The following is a 20,166-nucleotide window of genomic DNA, read 5'->3' as shown; positions in this document are numbered from 1 at the left end:
AATGGCTTTTAATTTATTTAAATTTTATGTAAATATTTAGATTTGAGATTTTTATTTACAATAAATATATTTATTTTTTAGAGTTAATAAAATATTATTTTAACCTATTGACTCAAACCAATAACATAAATTAATAAAATAATTGATAAAATAAAATACCATAAAATGTATCTTTTGATTAATCATTCATTGGAATTATAGTTCTCAAATTTTTAATTAATTTTAAATAATTTGCTTAAAATATTCTTTAAATTTGCATTTAGCTTGAATAATAATTTATTACAAAAAATATGGAAGAACATTTTTTTTTTGTTATAAGCAAGAGATTTTTGTTTTATGAATAAGGTAGGAATAGTAAATCAATAAAATATATAGGTAGATTTAATACATTTAAAGTAATTTGAGTAACGATAATCATGTGTCAATTAGACAATTAAAAGATATAATAGTTTTAAGGGATAAAATTCAAAAATGATATTTTAAATTGATATTTAATTTCTGGGCTAGTTAGTTTTATTTTTCGAATTCATTCATTTTGTTTATAAATTTAAATAAGTTAGAATGTATGTTTAATCATCTATCAGTCAATCAATCAATAATTATTCTAATTATGTTCATTTTATGTTGAATGTTAATTTAATGCATTGGGATTGTAAGAAAATCCGTCAAATTCTGTTTGATATTCATCAACGATTTCTTTATTAGTCTCAGGTACATAAGAGTTGATGGGTTCTTCTTTTGTGAACTCCTCATCGAAATAATGTTCCCAGTGTTCCATCTTAGGCTTGAAAGGAGGTTCTGCAGTCTTATTAAGTAATGCTTCCCAATCCATTCCAGCCAACCAAGGGTGACTTTTAATTTCTTCGAGATCTCCATGAGTGCCCAAACGTTAATGGGGATCCTTTTTGCAGCAGGATAAGATAAAGTTTTGTGCTTCAGGTGAAATTGCTATCTTATCAGGGAAGCGAATTTGAGATTCTTTAATAGCTTTGAACATTTGATCTTAGTTTTGAGTGTAGAAAGGAGGAAGAGCAAAAAGCATTTCATAAGTAAATATACCCAAAGCCCACCAATCACATGAAATAGTGTGTCCAACCCCAGAGATAATTTCAGGAGATAGATACTCAGGAGTTCCGCAGAAGCTCATAGCTAATTCATTTTTACGGACTATCTTAGCCATACCAAAATCAGTCAAACAAATATGACCATGCTCATCCATCAAAATATTTTCTGGTTTTAAATCTCTGTAAATGATGCTTTTCTTGTGGAGATGGCCTAGTGCCAAAGCTATTTCTGCAACATAGAACCTAGCTCTGTTTTCATCGAATCTTTTAGCATGTTTTAAATGTTAAAAGAGTTCACCACCCTTCATGAATTGAGTGACGAAGAAGATTTTTTCAGGAGTTGTGAACGCATAAACTAAATTAACCAAAAATGGATGATTGCAATGTTCTAATATGACTCTTTCTGTTTTAGTATGTTCTATTTGATCTTTATCAATAATGTCTTCCTATTTTAACGAATAAAAATTAATTAACATTTTTGAAAGCTTTTGAGTGATGTTATTTGGTACTTTTGTTATATTTCTACTAAAATTTAATTTACTAATTCCTATTTTATTTATACTTAGTTTTGTTTATTTAATGATCCAACTAAAAAACTAGCTAACTTAATAAAATAATAAATAAACGTAAAGATTGCTTTTCTGATCAACCTATCTTTTGCTTTTCTTATTTTTCTGATAATAAAATTGCTTTTGGGAATGTTAAGAATGATTGATTGTTTGTTTGAAGTGATAGTTATTAATATCTTTTAAATTGACAAAATCACTTTCAAAAATTATAAATTATGTTTAAAAACAAATTACTGATAAAAGCAATTTTGGTTTCTAAATTCTCAACTTTAATTCTTTGAGAATAGAGTATGCTTATTATTTTTGAAGATTTTTTGATTTTTGATAAACGTTTATTTTTTGCTTATTTATTTAATCTAAAATTGCATTTTATGTATGATCTAATAAAAAATTATTTTATATGTTAGCCTATGATTTTATTATTTTTCTATTTATGATGAAAAGCTAAATCCTTTTAATAATTATTGCAAATAAATTTCTATTCTTTTGTTAAGCTTAACTAACTAAATCAAATTAGGAATTCTTAAAGAAGATATAATTTATATGCATATATTTATGTGAATAAATTAGAAAGTAGATACTGCAACTATATTAATTATTTTAATTTTACCTTTCTTATACTTTTAAGGGCATAAATCTTCTTGGTTGACTTTTCTTCGACTAGCATGACTTTACCAAAGGCTCCTCTACCTAAAACTTTAAGAAGGTTAAAATCGTTTATAGTAACTCCTTTTTTGCTCTATTATGGGAAAATCTAAACGGTTTCATTGTTGATTGAGCTAGATTTTTCATTCATAAGCTTGTTGAATTGTTCATGATCGAGCAATACTCCTCCTTCTTGAGGCATACGGTTTATATTTTTCTTTTTATCACCTTTGGTAGTACAATACTTTTCTAAGTTGATATCTTCTAGGAAGAAGAATGGTAACTTTTATCCTGTAAATTCTTAGTATGCCTTGCAAATCAACTCAAGAATTTAATCTCTTCTATCATAAGATGAATAACGATAATCATACTCATCAGGTACATGTAAGACGAATTCACTACCCATCTTAGAAACTGTGAGACCACCTACTTTTTAAACAGGGATCTTTCTCTTCAAAGTTTTTTTTGACATGCCATACACACCCTTTGATGTGATCATCAAGTTTCTTTCTTGTCTTTTATTTTTACGATTGTATTTCTAAATCATGCAAGTAAGTAAGATTTTTTCATCGGGATCAATCAATTTGAGAATTGACTTTTCTTTGGTGAAACTCAAGGTATCAAACTTTTCAATTAAATCTTCTAGTTCTGATTTCTTCATAATTCAATTATCCTTTTTCATATTTTTAAAGAAATTGATATAATCAGCATGCATGGATGCAGAAAAAAATTTGTAATTCAACATCAAAATGAAAATGAAATCTGGACAATACAATCACTTATTTGATTAAGCTTTATAAATTAACAAGATAAAAACTTACTAAATTTTTATATTGTCTTTCTGCTTGTTCTAAAATACTTCCTGTGAGATGAGAGTTTGAAAAATAAATGTTGTTTATTTGTTTTTATCTCTTTATATTTTCTTGCGCTTGAGAAAATAGTTTTGTTATATTTAGTTGCTTTTTTAATTATTATATTATAATTTTTTTTCTTTATTTATTTTCTGATAATTATTTATCTTCCACACAATATTTTAATGCAGTAGTAGCTTTTGGCGAATCAAGAAAGAACTATCTATGCTTTTACAACAAACGAAATAAATATATTTTTAATTGAAATTCTTCGCTCACGCAATATTTTCCCACAAATTTAATTTGATCATTCATAGCTTTTTATTTCCTTTAATTTATTCTTTTGATATCACTTTTAATCTATGATTTACCTTTCACCTAGCTCATTTAAGTTTAAAGCATAGCAAAAATATGTTGAATTTAGTTATTTTTTAATTGCAAATCACCAATACTAAAAAATGTAATATCAAAGACGATATGTTATTACAATTATAAAACTAACTTTAGATACATTTAATAGTTTTTCGTTTATTCTCTTTATAATTGCAATCATAAAAAAAAATATTGTTGCCATTAAATTTTTTTATTAATTTTTAGTACTACTTAGAATAAGCTATTTTTCATTGATTGTTACTTACTGTTCAACTTTTAATATTCAACTTAAATACATTATATTATCTTAAAAATCCACAAGTGAAATTATATTTTCAGCCTTTTTTTACAAATTTCCATCACCTATCATCTTTAAAAATTAGCCTGAAAATTAGCTTAACTCAATGTAAATTTCCTATGTATAAATTCTCAATATTTTTAAATTCACATATACGCAAGATATGAAAATATTAAATAGATTTCAAAAATATAAAACAATAAATCTATTGAGCAACGCATTGAAATTTGGATTCCTCAGAAAACTAGTAATTTGCCTTACACCTTCAAAATAAATATTTGATTGCTTTCTCATTCATTCTAAAATTTATTAAATCCACAAAAAGATTAATAAAATAAATAACAATTTTTGTGGGTATAATAATAACTATTAAATTTAGTCCTTAAGTTGTTCAAAATAAGTATTTTTAATTAATAATTAAAATTGAGATTGTTAATACCACTCAAAATAAATACTATGACTACTTAACAAGTAAATAAGAAATTAGTTTTAAAGCGAATTATACTATCTTTGATAAAATCATAGATTAGTTAGAACCAAAAATAAAAGTAAGAGTAACAAAACCGAACATATAAAATGCTAATTATCTAATTTTGTAGAAATTTAATTAAAAATAGGGAACTTTTTAAAATAAATAAGTAAATTGGTCTATCAAATTTCTACAAAATTAAATAATCTCTAGCTGGATTTATCCCTACTTAAATCCTATTTTCCCAAAAAAACTAGCATACTATAATGAGGTTTGCTTTTATTTTATTGTTGTATTATGTATATATATTATGTTTATTCATAATAATCCATTTAATTTTAGAATATTACGATTCTTATTTATCCTTGCTTACTTTCTCAAATTTACCACAAATATTTTCTATTTTGTATGTATTTCAATAAAATATAGATTTTTCAAAACTTAAGAAACAAAATATTTATATTTTAACTCATGTTAAGTAAATAATAATCACGAGATTAACAAATAAATTCAAAGTTTGACCATTAAATATATCTTTATAAATAATACATCAATTTTCCTAAAAAGCTCTTAAAAGAAGGAGATAATATATTATATTTTACATCTATTTAAGATTGAGTAGTATATATTTAAAGCATATATTTGTATATAAATATGTATTAATACTTAATATTTTTAAAGTTTCAAATTACAACGTAAATATTTTTTATTTATTCTTTCCTAAAATTATCTAAAAATGATTTGAATTTAGTAGTCTCTTCATTTATTGTTTATAATAAAAGTTTCAAATTTATAAATACTATTTTTAATTAAAACGGTATAATTGTGAAATGTAAAAAACATGACAAATTCAGTGCAATAAACAGTAGTAATTTATAAGAAATTTAATTAACTTTAATTTTATTGATAAAATAAATCAATGTAGTTTTTACCATTTTATTAGCATATTAAGAAATTAAATGTTTGACTTTTCCATATTTCTTAAACATATTTGTCTAATAATAGAAATAAATATTTTATTAATAAGATCAATTTTTATTTTTACAATTAATAATTTTTTATTTGAATGTTATTTAATAGTAAAATAATATTAATATTCTCTTATTAAATATATTAATTCTATTCAATATTTGAAAGAAAATAAAACAATTATTTAAAAAGAAATATTTTTTTGGATTACTGGTAGTGATAAAATATAAGATTTTTACTTGAGCCTAAGCTGAAGCTAATAAACCAAACCAATCCAAGCTCAATTTAAAATTTCAAGATTTAGAAATTATTTTATCCTTAAAATAAAAATACTTGTATAAAGCTTTTATGAATGAAAATAAATTAAAATTAACAAAACTAAGCATGCATGATTTTATTCCATGCAGCAAGTATTATTTTTAATATATTTATATTAACTAGGATGATACTAATAATAATTTAATTTTATTTTAACTTCTATAAAAAACTTTAATAATTGTTTAAAGAATAAAAGATATTTTAATGATTGAAGTTATATGTAATTAGATTGGATTTTAGTTGTATTCTTTGATTTGTCTATGCATTGATCTAATTATTTGTATATATTTTACTATTTATTGTCTATTTAAATTTGTTAGATAGATTGTTTTGAAAAGATAATTTTCTGTTATACCAAGCCATTTATAATAAATTGATGACTGAGTAGAAAACTCTTGAGGATAAAATTGCATTTGACCCATCTGAATGGGAAGAAGTACCATTTTATGAAATAACTTAATTGCGTAAGCATAGTGAAGTGATTTCACTTGATAATTAAGATTCATCGTAAAAGCAATCTAAACAAATGTAAAGCGGTATAACTAAATTTAACAAAAATTATGATATTTAGGAAAGCAATTTTATATATTTAAAAGCTGAAGAATCTCAGAGCGAGTAGGAAAAATAAACTAGAGTAACTAATTTAGTTTAATCAGCCACTGTTGCTCGTTAATTGCAAAATCAATATTTCCTTGTTGAATAAGGAAAAAAATATTAAAAGTATAAAAAATATATTAAATTTGAATAGTTTTTCCGTGATAACTACGAAAAAAGCTTATATTTTGATCCAGAATAAGAAATCTTTATAACAAGCGATGGATTGTAAATGGCTGCAAGCAGCGGAAACTAAATCGGTACAAGTCTCCTCTATAACAAGCAGACTAAAGAGTTGGTAGGTTTCTCAAATATTTCTTACAACATAGAAATCAGCACAATGAACAAGGCCTTAGAACAGGCCATTTAAGAAGAAGAGGAAGAAAATGGGTAACAGAATGATGGTAAATAAGAAAATATGGCTAGTTAAAATTAATAATCAGCCTCGAAGAATGGTGGCAACAACAGCAACAGACCTGAAAACACTCTTGAATCTATATATGACTGGATTGAGAAAAAAGATAAGCTAAAACAAAAAAGAATAAAAAAGCAAAATAAGAGCAAGGAGACATTGCCTCAGTATATATAAGACTCATAAAGTTATCAAAAAAATAAAAGAAATCCTTCAATGAATAAGTTTATTCGTAAAATGAAGAAATGAATGAAAATTAATTTAGTAGTTAAAGGTTTATGACGCCATAAACAAACAAGAAATCATAAAAATAGTAAAAATAAAAATACATAGTAAATTGAATAGATAAATTGATGTTACATAAAGAAAATATAAAAATAAGTAAGATTTTAGAATAATTGTAATAAACAAATAATTAAAAAATCACGTACTTTGCTGACCAGATTAGATAATTGTTTGCATATGAATATAAATCAATAAATTTCTTTCTGTTCATAATCCATAATATCTATATATTTTTAATCGTTCCTGATATCATCTCTCAATAACTATTTTTTTATTTGCAACTCTCATTCAAATCGTTTTGTGTTTCCATTTTTTCATACTTAATTTTCATATTCGATGAACATTTTCCACAATTTAAAAACTTTCTAATTCCAAATGATATATTATTACATACATAATTGATGTTGTTGAACAAATTTTTGGTATTTTTATAAGGTGTTTGCATAAGTATAATAAGCATATTCTTTTACAACTTAAAAAACGACACATTTTCTTTGATTTTATAAATGCACTGAATAATATCTAACAAATATACAAATATTACAAATTGATGAGTTTTTAAGAATAATCTAGAGTAATTGTATCTAATTTTGGTGAATTAATCAAATTATTTCACTTTTTAATTATTTAATCAAAGAATTAAACTCTTAGAATGAGTAAAAGCAAACTTTAAACGACCTAAACAGAAAGCAATTAAAGCTAAATTTTTTGCTTTGCTGGTTAAGCATAGTCTTGAAAAACCAAGACATATCTTAAATTTCAAAATCTATAGTTTAAATTTATGTCTACTCAACGAAATTCTTATAATATTTTTTTTAAAAGTAAGCATTTCTTTTGCAGTAATTTAAAAAAGGGTTTAATTTTAATATATTGTAATTGTTTTAAAAAATTTAATTTCTTTTAAAGTTTCAAGTAATGCAATAATGTAAAAGGGGGGAGATTAATAGAATATCTTTTTGTAATGAATGCCCTTCCATCACAAAAATAATAAAAGTTAATTAATTAATGAATGAATTTGTTTTTAAATTCAATTAGAATAGAGTTCGTTAGTGAATGATTGATTGATTGATTGAATTTTTGAATTGGTTTCTTTCTTAAAAGAGAAAGAATAGAAATTTTCTTTCAACAGAAAAGATACTTTCAAGGTGTAAACCAATTTAAAACAAAGATGGAAATTACTTGGAAAAGTAATTGAAAATTAATGTGGCTGATCAATAGATCAATCAATTTAGGATAGTTGCTTGTAAACATTCAATTTAGAAATAAATAAATAATATTATTCGATTTGACAATTTTAGAATGACAAATTGAATTCTTCGATGAAGAGATATATTACGCTAAATGCGTCAATATTATCAATTTAATCGTAATAACAAGTAGTTTCGCATATTGCATCAGCTGGTTCTTTCACAATTATCTAATCAAAATATTCTTTACGTCTACATATTCCAGATAAAACACTACTCTTTCTTAAAGGTTGTTTTCTTCATTCCAAAATTTTCATAATAAAAAATTAAAAAATAAAATAGCATAAACACCTACTTAAATTTAATAAAAGCAAACAAACATTTAAAATGGATAGAATCAGCAATATTTGCTCTTAAGTTAAGGCTAACGAAGTCTCCCTCACCACTAAGTCCCCTGATGATGTCGTTATCTGCGCCGCCGTCAGAACCCCCTTAACCAAGGCCAACAGAGGTTTAATGAAGGACACTGCTCCCGAACTTATGCTCAAGCCCGTCTTCACTGAATTAATCAAGAGAGGTAAGATTGAACACAAGGATGTCCAAGATATCACCGTTGGTAACGTCTTACAAATCGGTGCTGGTCTCTTCCAAGGAAGAATGTCTGCTTACTTAGCTGGTTTCCCTGATACCACCTGCGTCGTCTCCATCAACAGATTGTGCTCTTCTGGTCTTGAAGCTTGTGCTACTATTGCTTCCAAGATCAAGATGGGTGTCATTGACATCGGTATTGGTGCTGGTGTTGAAAATATGTCCATGTATGACATGAACAAGTCTGTTGACCCTGAAAAGCTCTCAGACGCCGTCTTCGAACACGATAAGGCCAGAAACTGCATTATTCCCATGGGTGTCACTTCTGAAAACGTTGCTGAAGCATACAACATTTCCAGAGAAATCCAAGACAGATTCGCAGTTGAATCCCACAGAAAGGCTGCCCTCGCCCAAGAATAAGGTCTCTTCAACGAAGAAATCGTCCCCGTCCACACTATTGTCAAGGATAAGGAAGGTAACGAAAAGGAAGTCACCGTCACCAAGGACGATGGTATCAGAAAGGAAACCACCTTCGAAGGTCTTTCCAAGCTCAAGCCTGCCTTCAAGCCAACTGGTGGTTCTACCACTGCTGGTAACGCCTCTTAGGTAATTCATCATTACATTAGTTTAACTTCCTTTGATATTTTTAGAGCTTTTAATATGAAAAATGAATTTTTCTCATTTTAAATATCTCCTTTCCGAAACAATATTTTAAATTTTATCTACTTATACAAAATAGGTCACTGAAGGTGCTGCTGGTGTCTTATTAGCCAGAAGATCTGTTGCTGAAAAGCTCGGCATGCCCATCCTTGCCAAGTTCGCCTCATACGCTGTTGCTGGTGTCCCCCCTGAGGTTATGGGTAAGCTTCACTTCTTAAAATTTAAAAATTTTAACAAACAATTTTTCATCAGAGTGAAAATAAAAAATGAAATTTAGAAATAAATTTAGAATTTAAAATGCAATAAAGCTTCAACCCACTGCCACCAACTTTGAATGAGCAATAAAATTTAGCATTAATATATAAAGCCCCATTAAAAATAGAGTTGTTTAAGGGAAAAAATTGAATGCAAACAGTTTAAAACATATACAGACATGATTGAATATTGAAAATTTTATTGTTACTCAAATTTTAATAAATTTGTTTAATCATGAAAATAATCAAATAAATTAAAGATATTTCGATATCAGATAATTATCAAATTATTATAACACGCAATATTTAAATAATCAGAACAAAAGAACATTAAATTTTAATAAAAGAAAGATTTTAGAAATTCCATTTAATAATAAAAGTTAACTAACCAAATATCTCAATCAATTCTCAATGCAAAATTTTACTCCGATAAATAAAAATAATTCATCAAAAAACTATCAACATCTATACAAATTACAATTCTAAACACTCTAAGAGAATATAAATATAACTAATTACTTAATATAAATATTTACTAATATAATTTAATAATAAAAGGTATTGGTCCCGCTTTCGCTATCCCTGAAGCTTTAAAGAAGGCTAACATCACCGTCAACGATGTTGATGTCTATGAAATTAACGAAGCCTTCGCTTCTCAAGCTTACTACTCCATCACTAAGTTAGGTATTGATGCTAAGAAGGTCAATCCTAAGGGTGGTGCTATTGCCTTAGGTCACCCCTTGGGTTGCACTGGTGCTCGTTAAATTGCCACCTTAATCCCTGAATTAAAGAGATAAAAGGCTAAGATTGGTGTCACCTCTATGTGCATTGGTACTGGTATGGGTGCTGCCTCCGTCATTGTCAACGAATAACTCTGAAAAACTTAATTTTGAACAAACTCTTTAAAAATTTAATAAACATTTTATTAGTCTTTTTCATTTATAAGATTTTAAGCTAATGCATATTTCGTAATTTACTTCTTATGATTTCTTCAAATCACACTCTCTCATATTCAGTTAAAAAATTTATTATATTTGTGCCATTTATTTTCAAATTTTAAAAATCAAAAACAGATTAAATAAATAAATAACAAAGCATCAAGTATTTGTTGATATTATTTATGAGTACTTTATAAAATAAATTAAAATATATTAAAAATTTCATTTTTGAAAATAAATAATTTTATATAAAAGAATTATTCAATTTAGAGTATTTTTAAAAAATTTCTATTTTATGAAACATAAAAATGTTTTTAATTTTTTAAAATGTATTTAATTTTTTGATTAGCTTATTTAGAATTAATTTCAAGAAACGGATATATATATTTTTAAATTTCAATTACTAGTATATCAAATAATAAATAAAGAAATAAAATATTTAGATATATTCAAAATAAAATTTTGATATAATTTTGTTTAAATTATATTTATTATAAAATAATTTTAATTTATTAATTATTATAAAAAACATGATAAGATTTCAGTATTGAGGTTTAATAAATCAATTTAAGAAGATTGAATGATTTTGTATGGTTTTTAATACAATAGCAGGCCTAAAACTATTCAATTAATTTAAGTAAAAAGTTCCTCAGGAAAGCTTGGACAATGTTAGCAATTTTCTGACAGCAAATAGAGTAGAGTGGTTGGTAAAAAAATATTTAAAACGCAGAAGCAAGAATATAAAATTACCTTCAAGCTTATGTCAGGAAAATTAGAGTTTATAAAGAATTAGCAGGAAATTATTAACAATTGCAGAGTAAAAAGAATTAATTTATTATATTTATTAACTTAAAGAAATACTCTCTGTCTTTTTCCCGCTGCATAAAAACATTATAATTGATAATCAACTGATTAAATTAACTATTTGACGATTTTATTTCTTAATAGAAGCTCACACAAATAAAAGAAAGTGATACTGATCTGGAAGCATGTATCACAATGACCAACAAGAGCAAGCAGCTTCTAAAACTACATAGAAAATTTATCGCTGCTTGAAAGAATTAAAGTAACTAACATAGCCTCCTTCTATTCGCAGAAGAAGAAATAATCAGAACCATTCAAGTAAAAATCCTGAACCTTTACCTTAACAGAAGCACACTCTAACTTCACCTTCTTAAAACACAGTTGAAGTTCAAACTGATTTGGGGATTTCGTCATTATCTGGGTTATAGAAGGAATCTTCATCATATTCACTGAGATTTAACAATAACAATAGTAAATTTACTTAGCCCTTTAATGCAAGTAGTAAGGCGGACTCTGATAACTCTGTTACACGTTTTACAACAACAAGAAGGACATTTAAATAGGCAAATTGCTTTTATGTGCACTAAAATAAATATGATAGTGAAACTTCAAGTGAGAATTATGAATAGATAAGTGGTTAATATTCTAGCAGTACTTCATCAACTTGCAAAATGTAAAAGCCTTAATAGCAAAAGTAGAATATAAATTTTCATTCAAAGGTGCTTGATTAGTGTGGATAATTAGAAGAGTTAGAGGATTCGCTATCTAATCTCAAAAGTACCTCGTAAGTAAGTATAAATAGTTAAAATATTGTAATAGATACATAAAACGGCGATTAAGATAAGAAAAAATAAAAGGTTAATTAAAACCATACCCTTGAATACCTATAAACATTATTGCTATCTACAACAAATAATTCTAAATGCATAGGAGAAAAAAAGTAAAGAGACTTTGTTGAAGGTTAAATTACAAGTCCAGTTAGACAAATAAGCAACGTGTCACAATAAAGATAAATGAATATAGAGAAACAAATTGGTTTAAATAAATCTCGTGAAAATTAATATTACAGCAATTATAACGAACCAAGTTCTTATGAAAGCGACAATGAGAATCAAATTTAGATTGAGCATGATCAAAAACTTCACTGTTTGGAATAAGCAAAGTAAGGCAATAAGAATTTAAGTAGAGACTTCATACATTAGTCGAATCTTATTCTTAAAAAGAGTATCAAAAAAGACCCATTAAAGTAGCCAATTGTTGAGAAATAAAAGCGCAGCCTAAATGAGCCCGATTAAAACTAGAACTACTTTTTGAATATCCATAAAACCTAAAAGTAATCGCATAGATTCAGCATTTAGGGTAATATGGGAGCTAAAGAAGACAAAAAAGATTTTGCTAATTCTTTGAATTAATAATTGAAAGAATAAAGTGCAGCAACAAACCAATAAGAAAGAAAGTACTACTTACAAAATCCAGAAATAGAAAATTACGTAGGAAATGAATACCAAGCAGTAATTCCTGATATTATACCTGGATATTGTCCCAGGCTATACAAATTATAATACGATCATTCAAAAGTTGATGTAGAGGAATTTGATAAATTAATGCAGTATTTACATTAAACATTCGGCTATTACATTACTTAAGAACAAGCTGCGAACATAATTGTTGAAGCAAATTATGATATGAATTAAGTTTATCAGACTTTAGAGACAGAAAAAGAAGAATACTAATATTATTTTAATTTACAGAAAAGACTTAAAAGCTAGCAAAAGGGCTAAATTAAACGTTTAAAAACTCTTAGGAACAAGAGGAGAAATATTCTGACTCTTTGAAAGAGTGTATTAGTTTATAATTATTTTTTTGTATCAAAGGGGTTTTGCTTAACTCTAGCAAAAATTAGCTAATTTATTTTCATGTACAGCCTAAAAGATAGAGCAGAGTAGAAATAGACCCCTTTTTATAATTAATTAACCAATCAAAAAACTAAAAATACAAACAAATTGCAAAAATTTGAATAATCTTCAAATGTTTCTCTGTTACTATCTGGCTCTCAATTTGCAATTATTGCAAGTTAATCTAAAAATAGGTTTTCTCTTAGATAACTAACTGTTAGGTTTTTTTAATTAAAAAATCAATAATTAAAACCTACAAAAAAACTTTCATAAAGTAAGCCAATAACTTTATTTACTTTTCTTACGAAACCAACAAAAAAAAAATAAATATTAAAATTATGTAAATTAATTAAATAATTAAAAACAATCTTATATAAAATACTATAAGTTTTTTTTATTTAAACTAAATAAAAATAAACTAAATAAATAAATAATTATTAACCTATTGATGAGATAATAATATAATTTACTCTTTTAAATCTAATTTAAATTGTAAAATCCTTCAAATTATCTTTTTAAATGTATCAAATATAAAAATAAATATAAATTATTTACTAAACTAGCCAATAAATTATTTCTTCTCTATTCTCTTTGATTTTTAATTATTTTATTAAACAAATATTTATAAAAAAATAAATATAAAATAAAATACCAATTTATTGTAAAATTAAATTGACCCTAAAATAATGGTAGTTTTTTATACTCAAATTCATGATGTAAATAAATATTCAAACTTTTACAAATAAATATTAAAATTCAATATTTTGGTAATTAATTAGAATATTCTTTTTTACTATGTAAAAAAGTTTGTAAAAATAGTTTTTATTCATTATTTAATTATATTTAATTATAAATGTAAAGTAAATTTAGTAAATCATATTTATGAGCCAACACAATTAAAATAACAAAAAACCCAGATATAAATTCTTAAACTAAATAGTATTATTTTCTTTAGTAAAAAAATCGCTAAAAAATTAATTAGTTTTTTTATAAAAAAATTCATACAATCAATAGATAGGAATCTTAAATTATTAGGTTTATAAAAAATTATTGGAAAGTGCGTACGTACATGTTTTTTTATTTATAATTGTTTTTATTTATCTGTTTATTTATTTTTATTTGATTTTTTTTATCTATTTAATTTTATTTATTTTTATATTTAATTTTTATTATTTATTTATTTTTTTATTTTTATTTAATTTTTATTTATTTTTGTTTGTTTTTAAATATTTAATTGTATAGTTAGGCTGATCTTCGCTGGGAATTTATAAAAGTCAATCAATAAGTCTTTAGTATGTATTTCTGCATCTATTGAGCAAGCTATTGTTGTTTTTAAAAAATACTTTTATAATTTTAAAAAATAATTGGAAAGAAAACCAAATGAGCATTTTATTTTTTTATATTTATATTTTTTTGACACACCTCATTCACTTTTTTTTGCATTTATGTGAATGTAATTTATTTTTTTTTCGCTATCGAAATTGTCTGAATTTTTCTTATTATTAGGATGAGAAAATGCACTTGAAAGCTGTAAAATGGTGCGTTCTACATCCCTAAGAAATTTAATAGTAAAAAACTTAGTGGAAGGCGATTTAAATTTTAAAAAACTTAGTATTCAGATTCGATAGGCAAGAAAAAAGTTTTTCTTATTTTTTTTAATTATAATTTTTATCAAAGTTATTTAATTATTTAATTTATAGGATTTGACACCTACTTTTTTCTTTCTTATATCAAATTAATATTAAACATAAACTTTGTTTTTATTTTTATCACAAACAATCAAACAAACAAAATTTTGGGGATATTTCCCTCTTCCAAATTTACTTTGATAATTTAAATTCCCTATCTATAAAAAATATATCACAATTAAAAGCAATTTTCAATTATCTTAACCATAACAAATATCTATTGAAAATAAAATAAATCCATTACAAACAAATTAATTTCCCAAAAAAAATGTCAATCAAATGAATTGAAATTAAATATTGGGTAAATTAAAAAAATATATTGAAACAAAAAATGAATCCATTTTAAATAAAAAATTTTTATTTGTTAATAAATTATTCTATTATAAATTAATTTATGTTCAGAAAAACAAAATTTAAATATAAATTTATTTATTTATCACTATCTATCTCTATTCATTTTTGCATGTTTATATTATAAAAATTGAATTAAAATAAATTATAAATTATAATCTATTGCAATATTTTTTTAGGTATTAATTAATACATGAATTTGATTTAGTTTTTAAAAAAAATTAATTAAAAGATTAAATATTAAATTTCAGTTAGAGGAAGGATAAAAGGAAATGATTAATCTGTAGATGCTGATACCTAATATAAACCGTTTTTAAAACCCTAAATTATTTGCTGATTGCTAGAATCCCAAGTTTTTAACCTTAAGTTTTTTAAAGGTGCTGTATCAATGGAGCATTACCTGATATCTAACTGATGACTGAAATTTTATTTGATCGTTAAGTTTAATGTAAATAGCTCTTTAATGAGATAAAAAAATACTAAATAGTATTATTATTTAAAACCATCAAATCTTTTTTTTTGGGCGTTACGCGGAAATTCCAATCTTATCTGTTAGTCAATCATAAAGCACTGAGATGGCAGTTTAAGCTAAACATTGATTAGCAGATAAGTGTATGTCACTATGATTCAAGATAGCTTGTATATTTTTAGAAAACTTTTTTCCCTCAAATTATCTCTCTGCAATTTCTTTTTCCCAAATGAATGATATATTAACTCCTAAAAAATAGAAACCGAAGACAAGACAATCAAATTAAAAACTCCAAGAATGAAAATAAATAGAAAAATAGCTTAAAAATTAAAAATATAAAAACATTTTAAAAATAAAAAAAAAATATAAAAAACATAAAAAAAATAAACAACCATAAACTAGAAAACAATAAAAAAATTAATTAAACAAACAAACTTAAGAAATAAGAAAAAAATTAACAAAAAAATAAATAATCTTAACAGAAAAAAAATTAAATTTAAATAAATGAAAAAATTAGAAAAATAAATATAAACAAACAAACAAACAACCAAACAAATAAATAAACTCAAATACTGAAGATTAAAAGAATAAATTTCATTGAAATCATATAATAATTATTTCATCTAAATTCTAAACGCTCATTTTTTTTATTTATTTAATTAAATTTACTCATTTTAATTTACTTAAAATCTTTCTTTTTGTTTTTCATTTTTGTTTAACGATTTCATATTTTATGAGGAAAATCTGAATTTTTCATTAAGATGCTTTTATATAAATTATATAATTCTTTAATTTTAACAAAATGCAAGAAAGTATTCTTAAAGCAAATAAATTTATTTCAGCTATTTAAAATTTTTATGTATTTATTTATTTTTTTAATTCTATTATATCTTCAAAATAATTCAATCAAAATAAAATAGAATTTTTATTATTTGGAAAAATATATTAGAATTATTTTTTTATTTTTTCTTCTTTAAAATTATAAAAAATATTAGTTTAAATTTAAATGTTTTTTTATTAAATAAAAAAAATATTTTGAATAAATATGTCTTATATAAAATTAAATGAAGTAGAATTATTTTAAATTTATTAGAAATTAATTAGAAGTATTTCGTTTATGGGGAATTTCAATAAATTTTTATTAAAGTTCAGTTAATAGCAAACGAATAATTAATTTAATAACTCTTAAAGATTTTACCTATTTGCTTATTTACTATTTTTTAAAGGCTTTTGCATCGCAAATTATTAATTAACTAATTTATTTATTTATTGTTAAATAAAATTTGAAACAATTAGATTTATTTGCTCATTTTATTTACTGATAATTTTAATATCAATCAATCAATATAGTTTAATTAAATAATATAAAGCTTTAATCAAATAAGGTATTAAGATTAGAATCATATAGACTTACTTAACTAGAATGAAATCGTTTAAACTTTAGCTTTAAATAGCTAGCTTATTGAAATCAATTGTAGATCGTTAAAGATAGGTATAAAGCAGAAAATAGTTTTTTAATTGCAACTTAAATCACGATTATCTCCTGTTTATCTCCTTTTTAATAAATATTTTATTTTTTTAAAGATTAGCTCTTATAGGAGAAATCTACTTGAGTTAGTAGGATTCACACCTTATTTTGCCTTTTGCTTAGTAGATGTTAACAAAAATAAATACATTACAAACAAAGAGCTTTCTGATTTCTTAAAACAAAGCAGTTTTTATAAAAGTGAGAAAGAAATTTCTGATTATTTACAATTTAGGACTCAAAACGAAACATTGCTATCATATAATGAGTAATATTTGGCTTAAATGATATTAAAATAGTACAAAAAATTTAAATAATAAATGAAATAGGTTTTGTCAATTAGTCTAGTCTCACCCAAAGCAAGTTGTTGAATGCAGTTTGGAAGTTTAAAATACTTAAAGGGAAAAAATAAAATAATCTTTAGCCAAATTCTTTGATCTTCTCATAGAATCACACACAATTATAAAAAAGCTAAAAAAAGATATAACAAATGACAGCAATTTAGATTATTATGAGCTATAGATTCTTCTTGATCCTGAAAATCAAAATAATATAACTTTTGAAAGGTATTTACAAATTTTTTCTATTCTCTCTAAGCTATCAACAAGCCAGACCAGTCTAAATTAATTTTACATGACCTAGATTAATTAAAATCTTATTTTCTGTTAATTTTTACCATGAAAATTAAATTTTATTGGATTTGAATTGGATTCAGCTTAGATAAAAGCAAGATAATTTAAATCAATAAAAAGACAATACAATTTTTTTTAATATCTTGCTTCACTGAATTATTTATTCAATATTCAATAAAATAAAAAACGATTTTATGATAATTTTATCAAGAGCAGTAAAAATAGCAAGTCATCTCTAAAAATAAATTTGATAAATAAAAATTAATTTAAAAAAATAAAAATAGTGAATAAATAAATTGTAAATCATTTATTTTATGATTTTTAAGAATAAAAAAGTTTATGGATGAATGCAGTAAGCCATTTTAGTAAGAAGACTTCTAGTTTTTGATATAACACGTTAGCTTGTCTAGTGAGAGATTAAAATTTAAAGATTTTTTGAATTATATGAGTGATAAGAAGGTGACTTCTGTAGTAGTCACAAACAGATCTAGAAGTAGCTCCCCTTAAAAAGATTAGAGCAGATATACATTATACGAATCCTTGAGAGAGGATACCATTAATCCTAATCACACTCAATCATTTGCACATACTTAAAATTCTTTGTATCAGAGATCCACTTACGATTCGAAATTCAGAGAATCTCCATCTAAGATTTATAATAATAACTAATCATATTCGAGCAGCTACATAAGAAACTCTCCTTAAAAAGTGAATTTTGATAAAACAAATTACAGTTCATCTATTTCTTCCAGCTATTATTCCCCTTAAAATAATCGCAATCAAAATATGTCCTACACTCAGTAAGTAAGTAGATTATATAGTCCTTCACATCAGTAATAATAATAGTAGTATTAGTATAATTCTTAGAAGATTGCTCTTAATAATAATTCTTATGGTTGCCCTAATTGCTCTACTACCAGCCCTTAATAAAATTACAACTTTAGTACTGCTGATGGAAATTAATTTAGTAGTAGTTTATCAAATTTCAGAAAGAGCCCAACAAAAAATGAAAAATACGAACCTTCACTTTTCAAAGACCCTTCTATTTATTACAAAAAAGAATAAAGCGATTTGTTCCAATAACAGTTAAATACAACATTAAATAATATGACACGAATTCCTAATTAAGATTATTCAACTTCAAAGATTTAATTTACAAACTTTAAGACTAATAACGAATAAGATACAATCAATCTTTCTCCAAGAGAAGTTGATAATTTGCAAAGAACAGGTCAGTTATATTAAACCTAAGATATTCGTTTGTAAACTCCTATTTCACCTATGAAGTAATAGTAATAACTCCAATAGTCTTCAATTCATATGAATGACAGTTATATGAGACAGACAGATTCGTTTATGAAGACAAAATATTCATCTTTTGTAAGAAACTCTACTTCGAGCATTGTTGAATTCTTAGATATTGTAAAACAAATTACTGAAATAGAAGAAGAGATAGAAGACAGTAAAAAGCAACTAGCAAGAAATTTGTCTTTTTCTCCTATTAATTTGTTCAAGGCATTCGATTCAGAAGGTCAAAGCTATTTAAGATTCTCCAAATTCTGTGAACTTTTGAGTTCTATAAATATTAAATTTAACGATTAAGAAATCGGAATGATTTTCAGCCGTATTGAAACAGACAAAGACGGTTTCTTAAGGTAAGATCTCTTTCTTTTTTTATCTATCTAATATTAATAATTTTTGCAATTTAAAAATATAGTAAAGATGAATTTAATGAGGTATTTAAGCCCTGTGATAATGATTATATAGAGTTGTTTAAGAATAAACCTATTGAACTCTAAGAAATTACTGCCTAAGAAAGCAGAGAAATTAGATTTATTATGACTAAAATTTTAGATAGAGAAAAAATATTAAAGAAACAAATGCAGTAATTGAGATCTAGTCCTAATTTTGAGAAATTCTCAATCTTTAATGCTTTAGATGAAAATTAAGACGGCTAAGTTAATCTAGCAGAGTTAGCATAAGCTTTTAGAAATTATAATATTTTGCTCAAACAGAGTAGTGTAAAGTTGCTTTTTAATTTAATGGACTTAGATCATAACGGCCTAGTAAGATATGCCGAATTCCTAGAATTTATATAATCATGAATGATAAAATTATTTATTTATTTAGTTTGTTTGTTTTTTATTTGTTTTATAAAATTTACAAATGTAAATTATAATAAATTAAAATTTAGAATTTTAAAGATAATTTATTTGTCTCATTTAGATGTATTAAGCAAAAATCGATTAATAATATAAGCAAAATAACTTTTTATTTATTATTGAAAAATAAATAAAAGATTTATTCATTAAAAATTTCACTAAAAAAT

The 20,166-nt window shown here is 24.2% G+C and overlaps 6 protein-coding genes across 6 annotated transcripts; 4 read left to right on the top strand and 2 right to left on the bottom strand. All coding sequences in view use genetic code 6, as the record gives it.

Moving 5' to 3' along the window:
* Positions 1 to 592: 592 nt before the first annotated feature.
* On the bottom strand, positions 593 to 2,939 carry TTHERM_00899480 (Serine/Threonine kinase domain protein; the record flags this gene model as incomplete). Its single annotated transcript, XM_001021794.3, has 2 exons — positions 593 to 1,510; positions 2,244 to 2,939. The coding sequence occupies 2 exons, from the start codon at positions 2,937 to 2,939 to the stop codon at positions 593 to 595; spliced, it is 1,614 nt and encodes a 537-aa protein (XP_001021794.2).
* A 2,992-nt stretch (positions 2,940 to 5,931) lies between these two features.
* Positions 5,932 to 6,810, top strand: TTHERM_00899470 (hypothetical protein; the record flags this gene model as incomplete). The annotated part of the gene is made up of 2 exons (XM_001021793.2): positions 5,932 to 6,091; positions 6,152 to 6,810. The coding sequence occupies 2 exons, from the start codon at positions 5,932 to 5,934 to the stop codon at positions 6,808 to 6,810; spliced, it is 819 nt and encodes a 272-aa protein (XP_001021793.2).
* Positions 6,811 to 8,420: 1,610 nt separating this feature from the next.
* On the top strand, positions 8,421 to 10,413 carry TTHERM_00899460 (peroxisomal 3-ketoacyl-CoA thiolase B; the record flags this gene model as incomplete). Its single annotated transcript, XM_001021792.3, has 3 exons — positions 8,421 to 9,227; positions 9,361 to 9,481; positions 10,094 to 10,413. 3 exons carry the CDS (start codon positions 8,421 to 8,423, stop codon positions 10,411 to 10,413), a joined length of 1,248 nt encoding a protein of 415 aa, XP_001021792.2.
* Positions 10,414 to 12,275: 1,862 nt separating this feature from the next.
* Positions 12,276 to 12,848, bottom strand: TTHERM_000899459 (transmembrane protein, putative; the record flags this gene model as incomplete). The annotated part of the gene is made up of 1 exon (XM_012799014.1): positions 12,276 to 12,848. The coding sequence occupies one exon, from the start codon at positions 12,846 to 12,848 to the stop codon at positions 12,276 to 12,278; it is 573 nt and encodes a 190-aa protein (XP_012654468.1).
* A 3,065-nt stretch (positions 12,849 to 15,913) lies between these two features.
* Positions 15,914 to 16,417, top strand: TTHERM_000899458 (transmembrane protein, putative; the record flags this gene model as incomplete). Its single annotated transcript, XM_012799013.1, has 1 exon — positions 15,914 to 16,417. One exon carries the CDS (start codon positions 15,914 to 15,916, stop codon positions 16,415 to 16,417), a length of 504 nt encoding a protein of 167 aa, XP_012654467.1.
* A 686-nt stretch (positions 16,418 to 17,103) lies between these two features.
* Positions 17,104 to 19,942, top strand: TTHERM_00899430 (EF-hand pair protein; the record flags this gene model as incomplete). Its single annotated transcript, XM_001021789.3, has 5 exons — positions 17,104 to 17,172; positions 17,265 to 17,473; positions 17,535 to 17,771; positions 18,164 to 19,492; positions 19,555 to 19,942. The coding sequence occupies 5 exons, from the start codon at positions 17,104 to 17,106 to the stop codon at positions 19,940 to 19,942; spliced, it is 2,232 nt and encodes a 743-aa protein (XP_001021789.2).
* Positions 19,943 to 20,166: the final 224 nt, after the last annotated feature.

This window comes from Tetrahymena thermophila, assembly GCF_000189635.1.
Source record: "Tetrahymena thermophila SB210 genomic scaffold scf_8254543, whole genome shotgun sequence".
Classification (NCBI taxonomy): domain Eukaryota; phylum Ciliophora; class Oligohymenophorea; order Hymenostomatida; family Tetrahymenidae; genus Tetrahymena; species Tetrahymena thermophila.
The sequence above is the reverse complement of the archived record's forward strand: the minus strand, read 5'-3'. Positions and strand labels throughout refer to the sequence as shown.